Here is a 17,268-nt window from a genome sequence, read left to right as displayed (position 1 = left end):
TTGTTGAGATAGGAGAATGGTGCCTATTTATAGCTTATGCAATTGTGGTAGTAAACAATTATTTATATTAAGAAGAGGGGAGAGAAATATAAGATAGATATACAGTTCAAGAAGTGGTTTGGAAATGTATTTTATCTATTTTGTATTGTCTCTGTATATACTTGAAGTCATTAATGCAAAACTTATAGTCAATATTCCTCCTTGCATTTTCTCCCTTCTATTTTTTTGTGTTCACCTAGATCGAGTGTGTTCTTTGTTATGCGATCATAACAGCTTAAGGATAAAATTCCTATGATTAGCCACCAAAAAAGAATGTGCACTTTGTTGACACAAATAATGACTTTCAATTCTTTTAAATTTGTCTTCACTATACTATCCTCATAATCGCTCTCAGTTGGATATAGTAATGGTTCATTCATGTAACCCTCTTTTACTCTGAGTGTGACATACATGGTGGACTAGTTAGATTTCTGCATCTTAAGTCATAGTTTTTATTTTAGGACATGTCAATAGCATCTACTTCAAAACTTTGATAAATGATGATATTTTTTTTTTTCAATTTTCTATCACATGCCTATAATAGAAGTTAGAAGAAATATTTACATTTAAATATAATAGTAGTTAGAAGGAATATTTACATTTAAATACTCGGTAGGTATTCAAGTACTTAAATGATTGTGTAAACATGGTTTAAGGACTTAAATACATTTAAAAGTACATCGGAGCCTTATTTATTTAAAAATGCTCTCTAAGTAACCTCATTGTTAAGGTCGAAAAATACAATCACATGTAATTATTGTTTATAGTGTAACTATTTTTTGGGCGGGATTAAATACATAGTACTTCTCTATGCACCATAAAACACAGAGGATTATAACAAGTTATTCAAATAATTATCACATATATATGTGAAGAATGCATATAGAAGGCCAACTAAAATAATCTTTTTAATTTTTAATATATCGGGATTTGACAGAAAATTTCCACATCAAATTACCAAAAAGCCCCTCCACATCCTCCAAATCCAGGCCACGTGTCTCTGGGAAAACCACATAAACAAACACCCAACCCACTGTCGCAATGGCCGCATAGAAGAAGAACGCACCACCAATTGAAATCGTACTATACAGGGACAAAAACGTCATTGCAACAACTGCGCCCATGGTTGAATTTGTGATGAACCCCACGCTCGTCCCTTGGGCGCGTAACTTCAACGGAAAAAACTCCGAGCTGACGTAACACATGGGCCCCAATCCAATTGAGAAAAATGCCACGTCGAATAACACCATCGCAATGCACAGCCCGGCCGCCCACGTCACTTGTTCGTCCGACTTCTCAATAACCGTCAGACCGGCACCTAACGCAATCAGCGAAATAACTTGACCACCGATGCTCGTCAGAATCAACGGCCGCCGTCCAACCCGGTCGAGCAAGACGGTGGCGATCAAGACGAAGACGGTCTTCACCAGGCCGACCCCCACCGTCGCGAGAAGCTTGTGGTCTGAGGATAAGATTCCGGCCTTCTCGAAGATTTTGGGGCTGTACAAAACGACGGCGCCCATGCCGGTGGCCTCTGCAAAGAAATAGACGCCGACAGCAGTGATAAGGATGTGGCGGATAGCCGGCGTCGGGCAGAGGAAGAGCTCCTTCCAAACGCTGCTCCCATGGCTCCTCTGTTTTGGGACTTGAACGATGTCGTCTTCGCAACTCTCCGGAATTCCGACGATAGTTTTTAGATCGGCGAGGCGCTGGAGAGATTCTTCGATGGAATCTGAGGTTCTGATTAGGACTTGTTTGGCTTCGCCGATTCGGCCCTGCAGTATCAGCCACCGTGGGGACTCTGGTATTACGAGAATCACAGCGGCTGCTAAGAATACCGACGGAACTATTCCAATTCCGAGCATAAATCGCCACCCCAGATGAGTTGGGTAGCCGGAGAATGCGAAATTCGAAATGTATCCGAGTAAGATGCCGACATTAGCAAATATCTGTAACAAATTCAAGCTCCTTAAAATTTCAAAATCAAAAGATGAGATATCTTTTCGTACTTGAAATTGAACAACCGACCTCCGGGAAAGTGGAGAGGCAGCCGCGAGAGGATGTGGGAGAAACCTCAGCGATGAAAACAGGGGCAATCAAGCAGCCAAATCCGATGCCGACGCCGGCGAAGAATCGGCCGGACATGAGGAAGGCGTAATTTGGGGCGAACACCATTAGAATGGCTCCGACGAAAAAGAAGCCGGCGGCGACAATCATGGTGAATCGACGGCCGAAGCAATCGGAGGTTCTGCCAGCCGCTGCGGCGCCGATAACGGCGAAGAGGGTGACGATTCCGACCAGAATTTCCACCTGAACATCGGAGATCAGAAAATCCTGTTGGATGTAGATGGACGCTCCACTCATTACACCAATATCTGTAGACATATGCAGAGATTAAGAGAAAGAGGTGAAGAATTGAGAGGAAGGAAGCTAATTTTCTCACCGTAACCGCCCAAAATGGAAGACATGGAAGCAACGATTGCACTGAAAGAAGCAAAATAGTTTGTTTTGGGCTTGCGGGGATCATCGCCTAACTCGATGAACGGAATTTGGTGGCCGGAAGTTCCAGAAATGTCATATTTCCGGCCGCCCATAGTTGGTCGCCGGAGAAGGTGTGAAGCTGGGAGAGATGAAGTTGGCCGTAGAAAGGCCGGCGGAGGACTATAAAAGAAGATGGACCACTCATTGATTAACTTTGGTTTTTGTCGTTTTGTGGGTTCCATTGGGTTTGATTTTATTCCCTGATTTTTTATTTTATTATTATTATTATTATTATTATTATTTTATTTTATTTCCTGCAGAAATGTCGTTTGTAAAGAATGGACAGCATTTGTAATTTAGAAAAAAAAAAAAAAAAAAAAACATTATTTTTTATATTATTTTCAAAAAACATTAAAGTTTTCATATTCTCTTCCGGACTTTGTCTCAAATTTTTAAATTTAAAAATTGAAGGTGCCACTTTTTCTCTTTCAAAAGGTTTAAAATACCTTTAATCTTTTAAAGATTAAAAAGTATTCTTAAAGAGGAAAATGTTCCAATTTTAAATAGGAATTTGTTCAATTTTTTTTGAAGTTGGAGGGTAAATTATCGTCATCGACTTTTAACTCAAATTCGTTTAAAATTTAGCTACCCAGATCCTTGATGTTGATGTCAAATTGTGCACATGAAAAATATACGGTAGATGAATCACATATCACTTCCATCTCTAGGTTTATTGTTTCCCGATTGATGTTCCAATTTGAAGTTCGTTTATAATTTTATATTTACTTTAAAATGATTAAATTAATTAAACAATAAGCAATAAGCAAATAATTCATAAGTAATCAGGGGTATTAATAAGACATTAACTTTTTGGATATTTTCAAAAGTTTATCCGCAACTCATTAAGTTGAATTAATTAAAATAAATATACACATATTCATGATCTCAATATTTCTTTTGGTTCTTTACTTTTTCTTTGATGATATGTTCAACTCTTTTATTTATGATGAGCTAAGATTATAGCATTCGTGATGAATCACTTTGACGTTTTTGTTAGACGAACACGACTCTTCACAATGGTATGATATTGTCCACTTTGAGCATAAGCTCTCATGGCTTTGCTTTGGGCTTCCCCAAAAGGCCTCATACCAATGGAGATAGTATTCCTCACTTATAAACCCATGATCTTCCACTAAATTAACCAATGTGGGACACTCCCAATCCCAATAATCCTCAACAATCCTCCCCTCGAACAAAGCACACTATAAGCCTCCCCTGAGGCTTATGGAGCTCTCGAATAGCCTCCCCTTAATTGAGGCTCGACTCCTTTCTCTGGAGCCCTCGAACAAAGTACACCATTTGTTCGACACTTTAGTCACTTTTGACTACACCTTCGAGGCTCGCCATTCTTTGTTCGATATTTGAGGATTCTATTGGCATGGTTAAGTTTAGGGCATGACTCTGATACCAAATGTTGAACACAACTCACTGTGGGAAACACTCGCTCTCTTTATTAAGACCAATCGAGAAGAGAATACAAGACACTCTGTAGAATACTTCTGCTTTTTTATTGTTTTTGGATTTCTTGGATGAATAACCTAGGTAGGGTGGAGAGGTATTTATACTAAGAGTAAACAATCTATATTTAACCAATCTAAATCTAGACCTAACCGATTTGAATCTAGACCTAACAAATTTGAATATTTCTACTGGATATCTAGATCTCTTTCTCCTAAAATCTCTACTAAAATAAATATACTGAGCTCATACAATAATTGGGCTTGACTCTATTGGGCTAGTGATGATATTTCAACACTCCCCCTCAGCACTAGTCCTCATTCGCTGCACCATGTTGAGCTGACAGCGAAAACTCTCATGTTTGCCAGTATTCAGCCCTTTTGTAAACAAGTCTGCCACTTGGTCATATGTCTTGATCTGTTGCATCTCGATTTCTTCCTTTAGGACCTTCTCTCTAATGAAATGGTAGTGCACCTCCACATGCTTTGTTCTAGCATGAAACACTGGATTTTCTGCAAGGCGAATCGCAGATTGGTTGTCGCAAAGAAGTGATATTGGATAGTCAATTTTCTGGTGCAAATCTTCCATCAAGAGTTTCAGCCATGTACTTTCCTGAGCTGCTCCAGCCGCTGCTCTATACTCTGCTTCTGTAGTTGATAATGATACTGTTGGTTGTCTCTTGCTACACCAAGAAATTGTTCCCGAACCAAACTTGAACACATACCCAGTGGTTGACCTCCGAGTATCGTGGTCTCCTGCATAGTCAGCATCACAGTATCCAACTAGCTTGCAGTCTTTGCTTCTTTTGTACAAAAGACCATAGTCGATTGTACCTTTGATATATCTCAAGATCCGTCGAGCTGCATCCAGATGAGACTTCTTTGGACTTTGCATGTATCGACTCATAACCCCAACTGCATAAGAGATATCAGGTCGAGTTAAAGTTAGGTAGATAAGACTACCTACTAGTTGTCGGTACGTTGTTTCATCGTTCAACTCTTTGCCTTCATGTGCACAAATCTTGGCATTTATCTCCATCGGTGTTGAAACTTGCTTGCACTCTAACATGTTGAACTTCTGAAGCATATCTCTTGTATACTTTTGTTGGCAGAGAAACAGTCCTTCATCTGTGCGATCAACTTCTAGGCCTAAGAATTGTTTAAGCTCTCCTAGCTCTTTCATCTGAAAGCGTACTGATAAATTTTCTCTTGTTTGATAAATTTCTCTTTCATCGTCCCCGGTGATAATCAAATCGTCCACGTAGACCAACACAATTGTCAAATTTCCTTCTCTTTCTTTGATGAATAGGCTTGAGTCTGCATGCGCAACTGAATAACCAATTTGGGTAAGAAATTCAGCAATCTTACCATACCAAGCTCTCGGTGCTTGTTTCAGTCCATAAAGAGCTTTTCTAAGCTTGCATACATAATTAGGATTAGCTGCACTCTCAAATCCCTTTGGTTGGTTCATATAAATCTCCCTGTCTAACTCTCCGTGCAAGAAGGCATTCTTCACATCCATTTGCCACAGTTTCCAATCTTTACTTGCTGCGAGTGCTAGCAGGACTCGTACGGTAGTAATCTTTGCCACTGGACTGAATGTTTCATCATAGTCTAGTCCATATTGTTGAGAAAATCCTCGAGCCATGAGTCGAGCCTTGTATCTCTCGATTGATCCATCCGGTCGACGCTTTATTTTGTAGACCCATTTGCAAGAGATGGGTTTGACATCTCCTAGTCTTGGCACTAGTTCCCAAGTTTGATTCTGCTCCAAGGCTATAATTTCTTCCTCCATCGCTTTCTGCCAAACCGAGTTTTGTGATGCTTCTTTATATGTCTCTGGTTCGTAAACTCTATCTTCTACAATAGCTGCATTTGCATACTTAGGATTTGGCCTTCGGATTCTATTTATCCTAAGTTGTTGATGTGTCGTTTCATTTTTATCAGATTCGCTTGATTGAGTCACCTCTTGCTTGTCAATATCAATGTCACTTGGATTTTCAGGTGCATCGACATTTGATTAAATTTGTGTAGTTTGCTCCCCTAGCTTCTGTTGTAGAATTTCTACGATGTTTGAATCTGGTAAGACTTTCTTCTCCGAGGACCACCATGTAGATGCTTCATCAAAAACTACATCTCTTGATGTATAGTATTTTCCACTTGTTGGATCACAGCAGCTCCATCCTTTTCTTTGATTGTCGTATCCAACAAATACACACTTGACTGCTTTCTTGTCAAACTTGCTACGTAGATGGTCAGACACAAATACATAGCAAACACAGCCAAATACTCGGAAGTAACTAATTGTAGGTTTCATATCCCATAGTATCTCAAATGGTGAGACGAACCCTAGCTTTGGTTGAGGAAGCTTGTTGATCACATGGGCAGCAGTTCGCATAGCTTCAGCCCAAAATCTTCCTGGAACGTTCTTTGCGTGTAACATGCTTCGACAGGTTTCTGCAAGGTGTCGATTCTTTCTTTCTGCTACACCATTTTGTTGTGGCGTGTTGGCACATGTAAATTGACGTCGTATCCCACACTCGTGTAAATATTGATCGAACTCATCTGACGTGTATTCTCCGCCATTGTCTGAACGTAGACAACGAATCTTCGCTCCTACTTCTCCTTCGACCATCATCTTGAATTCTTGAAACTTTGAGAACGTGTGAGACTTTTCTTTCATAAAGAAAATCCACACATATCTTGAGTAGTCGTCAATAATGTCACCATATACCGCATTCCGCTGATCGATGCTTGTTTGATTGGGCCGAACAAATCAGAGTGAATTAACTCTAATGGTTTCTTTGCTTTGAAACTTGACTCTTTGTATGGTAATTGATGAGCTTTACCATATTGACATCCAGCGCAGACAACGTCTGTTTTGACTTCAAGTTGAGGTAGACCTTTGAGCATAGATTTCTCCATAATCAGCTTCAACTTATGGTAGCTAATATGTCCCAATCTTGCATGCCATATATCTGTCGTCTCATTCTTTCGGGTCTTGTCAACATAGGCAGACTCTGCAGATAGGACGTAGACAGACTCCACTCTTCGTCCTTCTATTGTCGGCTTTCCTATTATCTTAACATCTTGATAAACTGGTACATCTTCTGGCCCAAATAAGACATAGCTCCCTGATGTTGTTAGTTGTGACACTGACAACAAGTTCTTCTTTATACCCGGTACATGATAAACATTATGTAGCGACACTGTATCAGACTTATTGCCAGGCATGATTGTCGTATTGCCGATTTGAGCAATTGATAACTGTGTGTTATTTGTTGTACGTACCATACGACTTCCTTTGTACTCTTTCTTGTCTTGCAATTTTCTCTGATCGCCAGTCATGTGATTTGAACATCCTGAATCAACGATCCAGTCATTCTCATAGTTGATATGGTCTTCCATTGTCGCCATGAGTGCTAGCTCGTCTTCTTCTATGGGACATAGTACCTCTGCATCCCATTCATCTTCTATCTTCTTTTTGGATATTGCTACATTGTTTTCAATGGGCTTTTTCTTGGACCAACAATCTCTAGACATATGGCTCTTTTTCCCGCAATTATAGCAAATACCACCAAATCTCGTTCTTTGGAAACTCTTGTTGTCGTTCTTCTGAGCTCTCTCAGGTTGTGCAATCCCTTGGTGGCTTCTTCTTTTGTCACCATTGTATCCACGTTTGGTAGACGGCCTATTATTGCTCCGACTTTCACTCGTGTAGAGTGCTTCTTCTTTTGTCACTCGTGTAGAGTGATCTCTATTGGTTAGTTGGATAGCACAGGCTATGCAGCAGAGTTTGGAAGAGTTCCTGGATGATTGTGAAGGGCGTCATGGTTGTTGCACGTGGCACAAAATTCGGAACCTTATACACTACTGCAGAGTGTATAAACATGACTGCTACTGCTGAGAGTGCTTCCAATTCAAGTCTATGGCACAATAGACTTGGACATATGAGCGTCAAAGGAATGAAGATGCTGACTGCGAAAGGAGCTTTAGAAGGCTTAAAATCTGTTGATATGGGTCTTTGTGAGAGTTGCGTTATGGGCAAACAGAAACGAGTTAGTTTCACAAAGGCTGCCAGAGAACCGAAGAAAGTGCGGTTGGAAATGGTTCATACAGACGTCTGGGGACCATCTCCAGTTTCATCACTTGGTGGATCAAGGTACTACGTCACCTTCATCGATGACTTCAGCAGGAAGGTATGGGTTTACTTTCTGAAACACAAGTCAGATGTGTTTACCACCTTCGAGAAGTGGAAAGCTGAAGTTGAAAATCAGACTGACTTGAAGATCAAATGCCTGAGGTCTGACAATGGAGGAGAGTACAACAAATCAGAGTTTACAACATTTTGTGCAGCTGAGGGAATTAGATTAATAAGAACAATTCCCGGTAAGGCAAGACAAAATGGTATTGCAGAAAGGATGAACAGAACATTGAATGAGCGAGCAAGAAGCATGAGTATTCATTCTGGACTGCCAAAGACATTCTGGGCTGATGCTGTGAACACAGCAGCATATTTGATTAATAGAGGGCCGTCAGTACCCTTGAAGTTCAAACTGCCCGAAGAAGTATGGACAGGAAAAGAACTCAAGTACTCTCACTTGAGAACCTTTGGCTGTACTGCTTGATGCTAAGGCTGTGAAATGCTACTTCATAGGCTATGGCTCTGACATGTTCGGGTACAGGTTTTGGGATGAGAAACATATGAAGATCCTAAGACACTGTGATGTGACCTTTGATGAAAATGTCATGTACAAGGACAGAGAGAAGATAAACTCTGAGACTACAAAGCAAGTGGGAGTTGAACTTGAGTGGCAAGAAAATTCACGCAGTGATGGTACAACAGAAGCTCAAGAAACTCCTGATCCTATTGCTGAAGAACCAGACGTGGAGCAAGTTGCACCTGAGCAGGTGTTGAGAAGATCATCCAGAACTACCAGAGCACCAGATATATATTCAACCTCATTACATTATCTGTTGCTGACTGACGAAGGAGAACCATAGTCCTTTGATGAGGCCCTACAAGTGAAAGATTCAACCAAGTGGGAGCATGCCATGGATGATGAGATGAGCTCACTTGAAAGGAATAATACGTGGGTGCTGACTGAGTTGCCTACAGGAAAGAGAGCTCTGTTGAACAAATGGGTGTTCAAAATCAAGGTTGAACCAGATGGCAGAAGGAGGTTTAAGGTTCGGTTAGTAGTTAAAGGATATTCACAAAGAAAAGGCATTGATTATGCCGAGATCTTCTCTCCAGTGGTGAAATTAACTACTATCCGAATTCTCTGAGTATTGTTGCATTGGAGAATTTGCACCTTGAGCAAATGGATGTAAAAACGGCGTTTTTACATGGAGATCTAGATGAGGAGATCTATATGCAACAACCAGAAGGGTTTGCAGCTCCAGGCAAGGAGCACATGGTGTGTAAGCTCAATAAGAGTTTGTATGGACTGAAACAAGCACCGAGACAATGGTACAAGAAGTTTGACTCCTTCATGAGCAAGAGTGGTTTCCACAGAAGTGAAAAGGATCAGTGTTGCTAGCTCAAGAAATACACTGATTCTTATGTGTTTCTACTCCTGTATGTGGATGATATACTAATTGCTGGATCAAGTATGAGGGAGATAAACCACCTGAAGGGAAGCTTGTCTTCAGTATTTGAGATGAAAGATTTAGATGCACCGAAGCAGATCCTTGGGATGAGAATTTCTCGAGATAGATCTGCTGGCACATTAAATCTATCCCAAGAGCAGTACATTGAGAAGGTGTTGTCCAAATTCAAGATGAATAACGCTAAACCCAGGACTACCCCCTTGGCAAATCATATTAAATTGTCAAAGGGGCAATCTCCCAAGACAGTTGAGGAACGTGAGCACATGGCATCAGTGTTGGCTTTTTGGCCCTTCATCTCACTTTAATTAATTTCAATCAATTAATTGATGTTTTGATGATAACAAACCTACTTTTTAATTATTAATTATTTTCAGTATTTTGAACCGTCCACAGTATAAGGTCGGGAATAACAATTTCAACGACTTTTCAATTACTCAAATCAGAGCTAAAACGAAGAAATTACAGTCGAGACAACATACCCGACGTGATGATGTGGCAGCAAAATCAAAATGATGGACAAATCAAAATATATCAAAGTATGACATTTATGATTTTGGGAGAGTAACAAATGGTGGAGTTTTTCTTATTACTATATTTTTAAATAAAGTTATTTTTACAAAATATAAATTTGAATCTAACCGTTACTCACATCGATTTTTATCATTACTATATTATTATTATATTATTATATTTTAAAATTTTGGTGGTTACTCACATAGTTTTTATTATTATTATATTATTATATTTATAATAAATTTTGAATTTCATTTGACCGTTACTCACATAACTTTTTATTATTATTATATTATATTACTATTATATTATAATTTTGAAATAAATGAATTTAGAAAATTTTCTTATTTATTTACTTTTAATCTACACCTTCCATTATTCCTAACACAATCCAATGGTCAATATTCAATCCTACATTTTGCCACTTTTCTCCTCTATGTAAACTCATCTTCTCCACATTTTAACATACACAACTTACATACATTCTCCAATTCTCATTTGTTTAAAGTCTCCATTGTTTGTTGCTCTCTCCAAGCTTACAAGTTTATTTCTTTTCATCTTATTCTTGAGAGGGATTATTATTGTATTATGAGGAAATAGTTGTGAGTATCCCAAATTGTAAATCTACTCTTTGAGAGAGTTGTGGTGTGTTATTATCAAACTCAAATACTTGTATCGGTTTGATCCTGCGCCGTGGAAAGGATTGAGTTTGCTCTTGAACTCGTAAAAAGAGCGGTGTAGCGGTTTGGCTCAGATCCGTGGAAAGAGTCGAGAAAGTTCTTTATTCAAATTCCCAAGAGGCGCTTGGGGAGTGGAGTAGGTCGAGTTTGACCGAACCACTATAAAACTACGGTGTCATTTTCTCTAACTCTTTTCTATTTAATTTCAAAATTATTATTGTGATTTATTGCATGTTCTACTTGATTATTGTTTTGACTTGAATTACTTTGTTATAGTAATTATCATCTTGTACTTATTTGTAAAAAGTTTCATCATTAGAAAAATTAATCACGTTTAAACACTTTTATCGTTAAAACCCTATTCACCCCCCCTCTAGGGTTGCCATACCGATCCAACAATTGGTATCAGAGCAGGTTGCTCCTATAGATTTTTTATCTAAACTTTATTGTTCGAGCTTATGGCAAACCTACGTGTTAAAAATGGTTTTAGTGAAGGACAATCAACTTCTAGGCCACCTTATTTTGATGGAACAAATTATACATGTTGGAAAGCTAGAATGAAAATTTATTTGCAATCCGTTGATTATCAATTGTGGTTAAATGTTAGTAATGGTCCTTACATTCCAATAAAAATTGTTGATAATATTGAAGTGCCTAAATTAGAAAATGAATTTGATGAGCATGATATGAAAAAATGTTCTTTGAATGCTAGTGCTATCAATTGTCTGTATTGTGCCTTAAGTAATGATGAATTTAATAGAGTATGTATGTGTTCTTCGGCATATGAAATTTGGAAAACTCTTGAAGTAACTCATGAGGGAACCAATCAAGTTAAAGAAACAAAAATTAGCATGTTAGTTCATAATTATGAACTATTTAAAATGGAGGAAAATGAACCTATTGGTGATATGTTTACTAGATTTACTAATATTTTAAATGCTTTGAAAAATCTTGGAAAAGTATATTCTACTTCCGAAAATGTAAGAAAAATTCTTAGGTCTCTGCCTAAAAGTTGGGAGGCAAAAGTGACGGCGATTCAAGAAGCAAAGGATCTCACAAAGCTTCCTTTGGATGAACTCGTTGGTTCTCTCATGACACATGAGATTACCATGAACGGGCACATGGAAGAAGAATCCAAAAAGAAGAAAAGTATAGCCCTAAAGTCCATCAAAGTTGACTCTGAAGATGAGGACGTCCTTGATGAAGATGATGTCGCCTACTTCACACGTAAGTATAAAAATTTTATTAAAAGGAAGAAACAATTCAAGAAACATTTCACAAATCAAAAAGAGTCAAAAGGTGAAAAGAGCAAAAACGATGAGGTAATATGTTATGAATGTAAAAAGCCGGGTCATATAAGAACGGATTGTCCTCTCCTCAAATCATCTAAGAAATCCAAGAAGAAAGCAATGAAGGCTACTTGGGATGATAGTGATGAAAGTGCAAGTGGAAGTGATGAAGAAGTAGCAAATTTTTGCTTCATGGCTCATAGTGACAAAGAGGATGAACAAGAAGATGAACAAGAAGATGAACAAGAAGATGAGGTAACTCTTGAATCTCTTTCTTATCATGAATTATTTAAACTTGTTGATGAGATGACAATTGATTTAGAAAAACTTAGTTCAAAGTATGTTGTGCTTAAAAAGAAATATAAGACTTCAATTATTGAAAATAAGTCTTTACTAAATGAAATTTCTTGCTTAAAAGAGAAGGATCATAATATTGTTAAAATTGATGTACCTTGTGAAAAGCATGTATTTGATTGTGATGAGAAAAATGCATTAATTGATAAAGTCAAGTCTCTTGAGCATGATTGTTGTGAAAAAGATAAATTAATTAAATTGCTCACAGAAAATGAATCAAATAATTTGCAAGAACTTGGTAGGGCTAAGGAGTCTATTAAAATGTTAACAATAGGTGCTCAAAAATTAGATAAAATACTTGAAGGAGGTAAGTCATATGGTGATAAAAGAGGATTAGGCTATATTGATGAATGTTCTACAACTTCAAGTTCTAAAACAATATTTGTTAAAGCATCCCCTATCTTGTCTAAATCTAACAGTAAATTTGTATCTAAGTATGATAAATCTAGATTTGTGTCTATATGTCATTATTGTGGTGTTGAACGTAATATTAGACCTAAGTGCTTTAAATTGAAAAATTCTCAAAACATTCCTTTAGGAAGAAAAGTTTCTCAAAATACAAAATTTAACAATGTTTTAGAAAATAATTTTTCGAATAAAAATAGAATACACAAATTTAGTCCAAGAAATAAATTATTGCATAATGTTTGTTTTTCATGTGGTAAGTTTGGACATAAAGATTATTCTTGTTACTTATCCAAATACAATGTCTTTAATATGAATGCAAATATGAAATGGATTCCTAAATTTGTGAACACTAACTTTCTAGGACCCAAACAAGTATGGGTACCAAAATGTCAATTTTGAATATCTTTGTTTTTAGGTTTGTTTGAAAGCCTCCAAGAAAAATAAGTGGTACTTGGATAGTGGTTGCTCAAGACACATGACGGGTAATCCATCCAAGTTAGTGAATCTTTCCAAGAAGGATGGTGGCTTAGTAACCTTTGGTGATAACAAGAAGGGTAAAATAATTGGTAAGGGTACTATAGGTAATGACTCTTGTACTCTCATTGAAAATGTATTGTTAGTTGATGGTTTAAAGCATGACTTACTTAGCATTAGTCAATTATGTGATAAAGGTTTTAGAGTTGTATTTGATAAGAATAATTGCATAATTGAAAATGCTAGTGATAGAAAAGTTTTGTTTGTAGGAAATAGAGATGATAACGTGTATACTATTGATTTGAATGATTGTCCTACAAATGATAAATGTCTTTCGGTTTTGCTTGATAACTCTTGGCTATGGCATAGAAGACTAGGACATGCTAGTATGTACTTGATTTCAAATATTTCAAAAAATTCATTAGTTAGAGGTCTTCCTCAACTTAAATTTGAAAAAGATAAAATTTGTGACGCTTGTCAAATGGGTAAGCAAACTAAGTCTTCTTTCAAATCTAAAAATATGATTTCTACTATTAGACCTCTTCAACTACTCCATATGGACTTATTTGGCCCTTCTAAAATAGCTAGTTATAGTTATAGAGGAAATTATTATGCTTTTGTGATAGTGGATGATTTTTCAAGATTTACTTGGGTTTTGATGATAAAACATAAGAATGATGTTTTGAAAAGATTTACTAGTTTTGTAAAAAGAGTTCAAAATGAAAAAGGGTTTTTAATTACTAAAATTAGGAGTGACCATGGAGGAGAATTTGATAGTGTTGCATTTGAAAAATTTTGTGAAGATAATGGTCTTTCTCATGACTTCTCCTCTCCGAGGACTCCTCAACAAAACGGTGTGGTTGAAAGGAAAAATCGTACTTTACAAGAATTTGCTAGATCAATGTTAAATGAGTATGATTTACCTAAATATTTTTTGGCAGAAGCCGTTAATACCGCTTGTTATATTTTAAATAGAGTTTTAATTAGACCTTCATTAAATAAAACTCCTTATGAACTTTGGCATAACAAAATTCCGAATGTTGGGTATTTCAAAGTTTTTGGTTGTAAATGTTTTATTTTGAACAACAAAGAAAAGTTTGGAAAGTTTGATTCAAAAACGGATATTGGTATTTTTCTTGGCTATTCATCTACTAGTAAAGCTTATAGAATTTTCAATAAGAGAACTCTAGTTATTGAAGAATCTATGCATGTGGTATTTGATGAATCTTGCAATAATATTTCTAATGAGTCTATTTGTAGTGATGATTTAGAAAGAAATTTTGGAGATTTACTCGTTAGTGACAACGGCAAAGAAATGGTTACGAGTAAAGAAGAGGTGAGCTTAAAGGAAGAAGGTTCTTCATCAATGCCAAAAGAATGGAGGTATGTCTTGTCTCATCCCAAGGACTTGATTCTTGGTGATCTCGAACAAGGTGTGAAAACTCGCTCTTCTATTAATTTATTTAATAATCTTGCTTTTGTTTCTCAAATTGAACCAAAAAGTCTTAAGGATGCCGAAAATGATGAGTTTTGGATTTTAGCCATGCAAGAAGAGCTAAATCAATTTGAAAGGAACAAAGTTTGGGAATTAGTCCCTAGGCCATCTAATATTTCTATTATTGGAACCAAATGGGTTTTTAGAAATAAAATGGATGAAAATGGGAATATCATTAGAAATAAAGCTAGGCTTGTAGCTCAAGGTTATTGTCAAGAGGAAGGCATAGATTATGAAGAAACTTTTGCACCCGTTGCTAGATTAGAAGCTATTAGAATGTTACTTGCTTTTGCTTCTTACAAAAATTTTGTATTATATCAAATGGATGTGAAAAGTGCATTTTTGAATGGTTATATTATGGAGGAAGTTTATGTAGAACAACCTCCCGGATTTGAAAATGTAGAATTTCCTCATCATGTCTATAAGTTGAAAAAGGCTCTTTATGGCTTAAAACAAGCTCCAAGAGCTTGGTATGATAGACTTAGTAATTTTCTTATCGGAAATGATTTTAAAATGGGCAAACTCGACACTACACTCTTTATTAAGATTAAAGAAACGATATGCTATTAGTGCAAATATATGTGGATGATATCATATTTGGTTCTACTAATCCTTCTTTATGTGAAGAATTTGCTAAATGTATGCATAGTGAGTTTGAGATGAGTATGATGGGAGAACTTAGTTTCTTTCTTGGACTTCAAATCAAACAACTCAAGGATGGTATCTTCATCAATCAAGAGAAATACACTAAAGATTTGCTCAAAAGATTCAAGTTCAATGGAGGTAAGATTGCAAGAACTCCCATGAGCACATCCACTAAGCTTGACAAGGATGAAAAAGGTAAAAGTGTGGATATTAAAACTTATCGAGTTATGATTGGATCTTTACTTTACTTGACCGCTAGTAGACCCGATATTATGCTTAGTGTGTGTCTTTGTGCTAGATTTCAATCTTGTCCTAAGGAATCTCATTTACATGCGGTTAAGAGAATATTTAAATATTTGCTTGGAACTATTGATTTAGGACTGTGGTATCCTAGAAATGTTGAATTTAAATTGGTAGGATATTCTGATGCGGATTTTGCCGGAAGCTTACTTGATCGTAAAAGTACTAGTGGAACTTGTCAATTTCTTGGTAGTTCCTTAGTTTCTTGGTTTAGTAAAAAGCAAAATTCGGTTGCCTTATCTACTACCGAAGCGGAATATATTGCGGTTGCTAGTTGTTGTGCTCAAATTCTTTGAATGAAACAAACTCTTTGTGATTTTGGATTTAAGTTTCATAGTGTGCCTATATTTTGTGATAATACAAGTGCTATTAATTTAACTAAAAATTCTATTCATCATTCTAGAACTAAACATATTGACATTAGACATCATTTTACTAGAGAGCATGTGCAAAATGGACATATTATTCTTGATTTTGTAAACTCTAATAATCAACTAGCCGATATTTTTACCAAGCCATTAAATGAAGAAAATTTTTGCAAAAATAGGCTTGAGCTTGGTATTATTCGTTGTGATATATCTTGAATTTTATAATTTTTTAATGCATGTTTTTAGGGGGAGCCATTACGTCATTCTTAAATGTATTCTCTTTCAATTGTTGTTTTTTATGATTACAAAGGGGGAGAAAATTAAGAAAAATATGCTCTAAGTTTGTTGTTTTATTATTTATGAATCATTTACTTGTTTGATGTTTCATAATTTCTTGAGGTTGAGGCATTAATATAGGGGGAGAATATGCTTGAGTAAAATTTATGATAATATATTAGCATGTATTGGTATTATTACATGGATGGTGTATTACCTTCGTTTTTATGAATTTTTCTTGAAATGGTTTGTCATCATCAAAAAGGGGGAGATTGTTGGCTTTTTGGCCCTTCATCTTACTTTAATTAATTTCAATCAATTAATTGATGTTTTGATGATAACAAACCTACTTTTTAATTATTAATTATTTTCAGTATTTTGAACCGTCCACAGTATAAGGTCGGGAATAACAATTTCGACGACTTTTCAATTACTCAAATCAGAGCTAAAACGAAGAAATTACAGTCGAGACAACATACCCGACGTGATGATGTGGCAGCAAAATCAAAATGATGGACAAATCAAAATATATCAAAGTATGACATTTATGATTTTGGGAGAGTAACAAATGGTGGAGTTTTTCTTATTACTATATTTTTAAATAAAGTTATTTTTACAAAATATAAATTTAAATCTAACCGTTACTCACATCGATTTTTATCATTACTATATTATTATATTTTAAAATTTTGGTGGTTACTCACATAGTTTTTATTATTATTATATTATTATATTTATAATAAATTTTGAATTTCATTTGACCGTTACTCACATAACTTTTTATTATTATTATATTATATTACTATTATATTAAAA

General features: G+C 36.2%; 1 protein-coding gene across 1 annotated transcript; it reads right to left on the bottom strand.

The window, feature by feature from the left end:
- Positions 1 to 925: 925 nt before the first annotated feature.
- LOC111792746 (polyol transporter 5-like) lies at positions 926 to 2,656 on the bottom strand. Its single transcript, XM_087123554.1, has 3 exons — positions 2,483 to 2,656; positions 2,068 to 2,414; positions 926 to 1,988 (listed from the first exon to the last, which is right to left on the bottom strand). Exons 1-3 carry the CDS (start codon positions 2,631 to 2,633, stop codon positions 948 to 950), a joined length of 1,539 nt encoding a protein of 512 aa, XP_086979680.1. The 5' UTR covers positions 2,634 to 2,656; the 3' UTR covers positions 926 to 947.
- Between the last annotated feature and the right edge of the window lie 14,612 nt (positions 2,657 to 17,268).

The sequence above is a fragment of the Cucurbita pepo genome, chromosome 4, assembly GCF_057944985.1.
Source record: "Cucurbita pepo subsp. pepo isolate OVF chromosome 4, ASM5794498v1, whole genome shotgun sequence".
Taxonomy (NCBI): Eukaryota; Viridiplantae; Streptophyta; class Magnoliopsida; order Cucurbitales; family Cucurbitaceae; genus Cucurbita; species Cucurbita pepo.
Note: the sequence above shows the minus strand (reverse complement) of the source record. Positions and strands in the feature narration are given on the sequence as shown.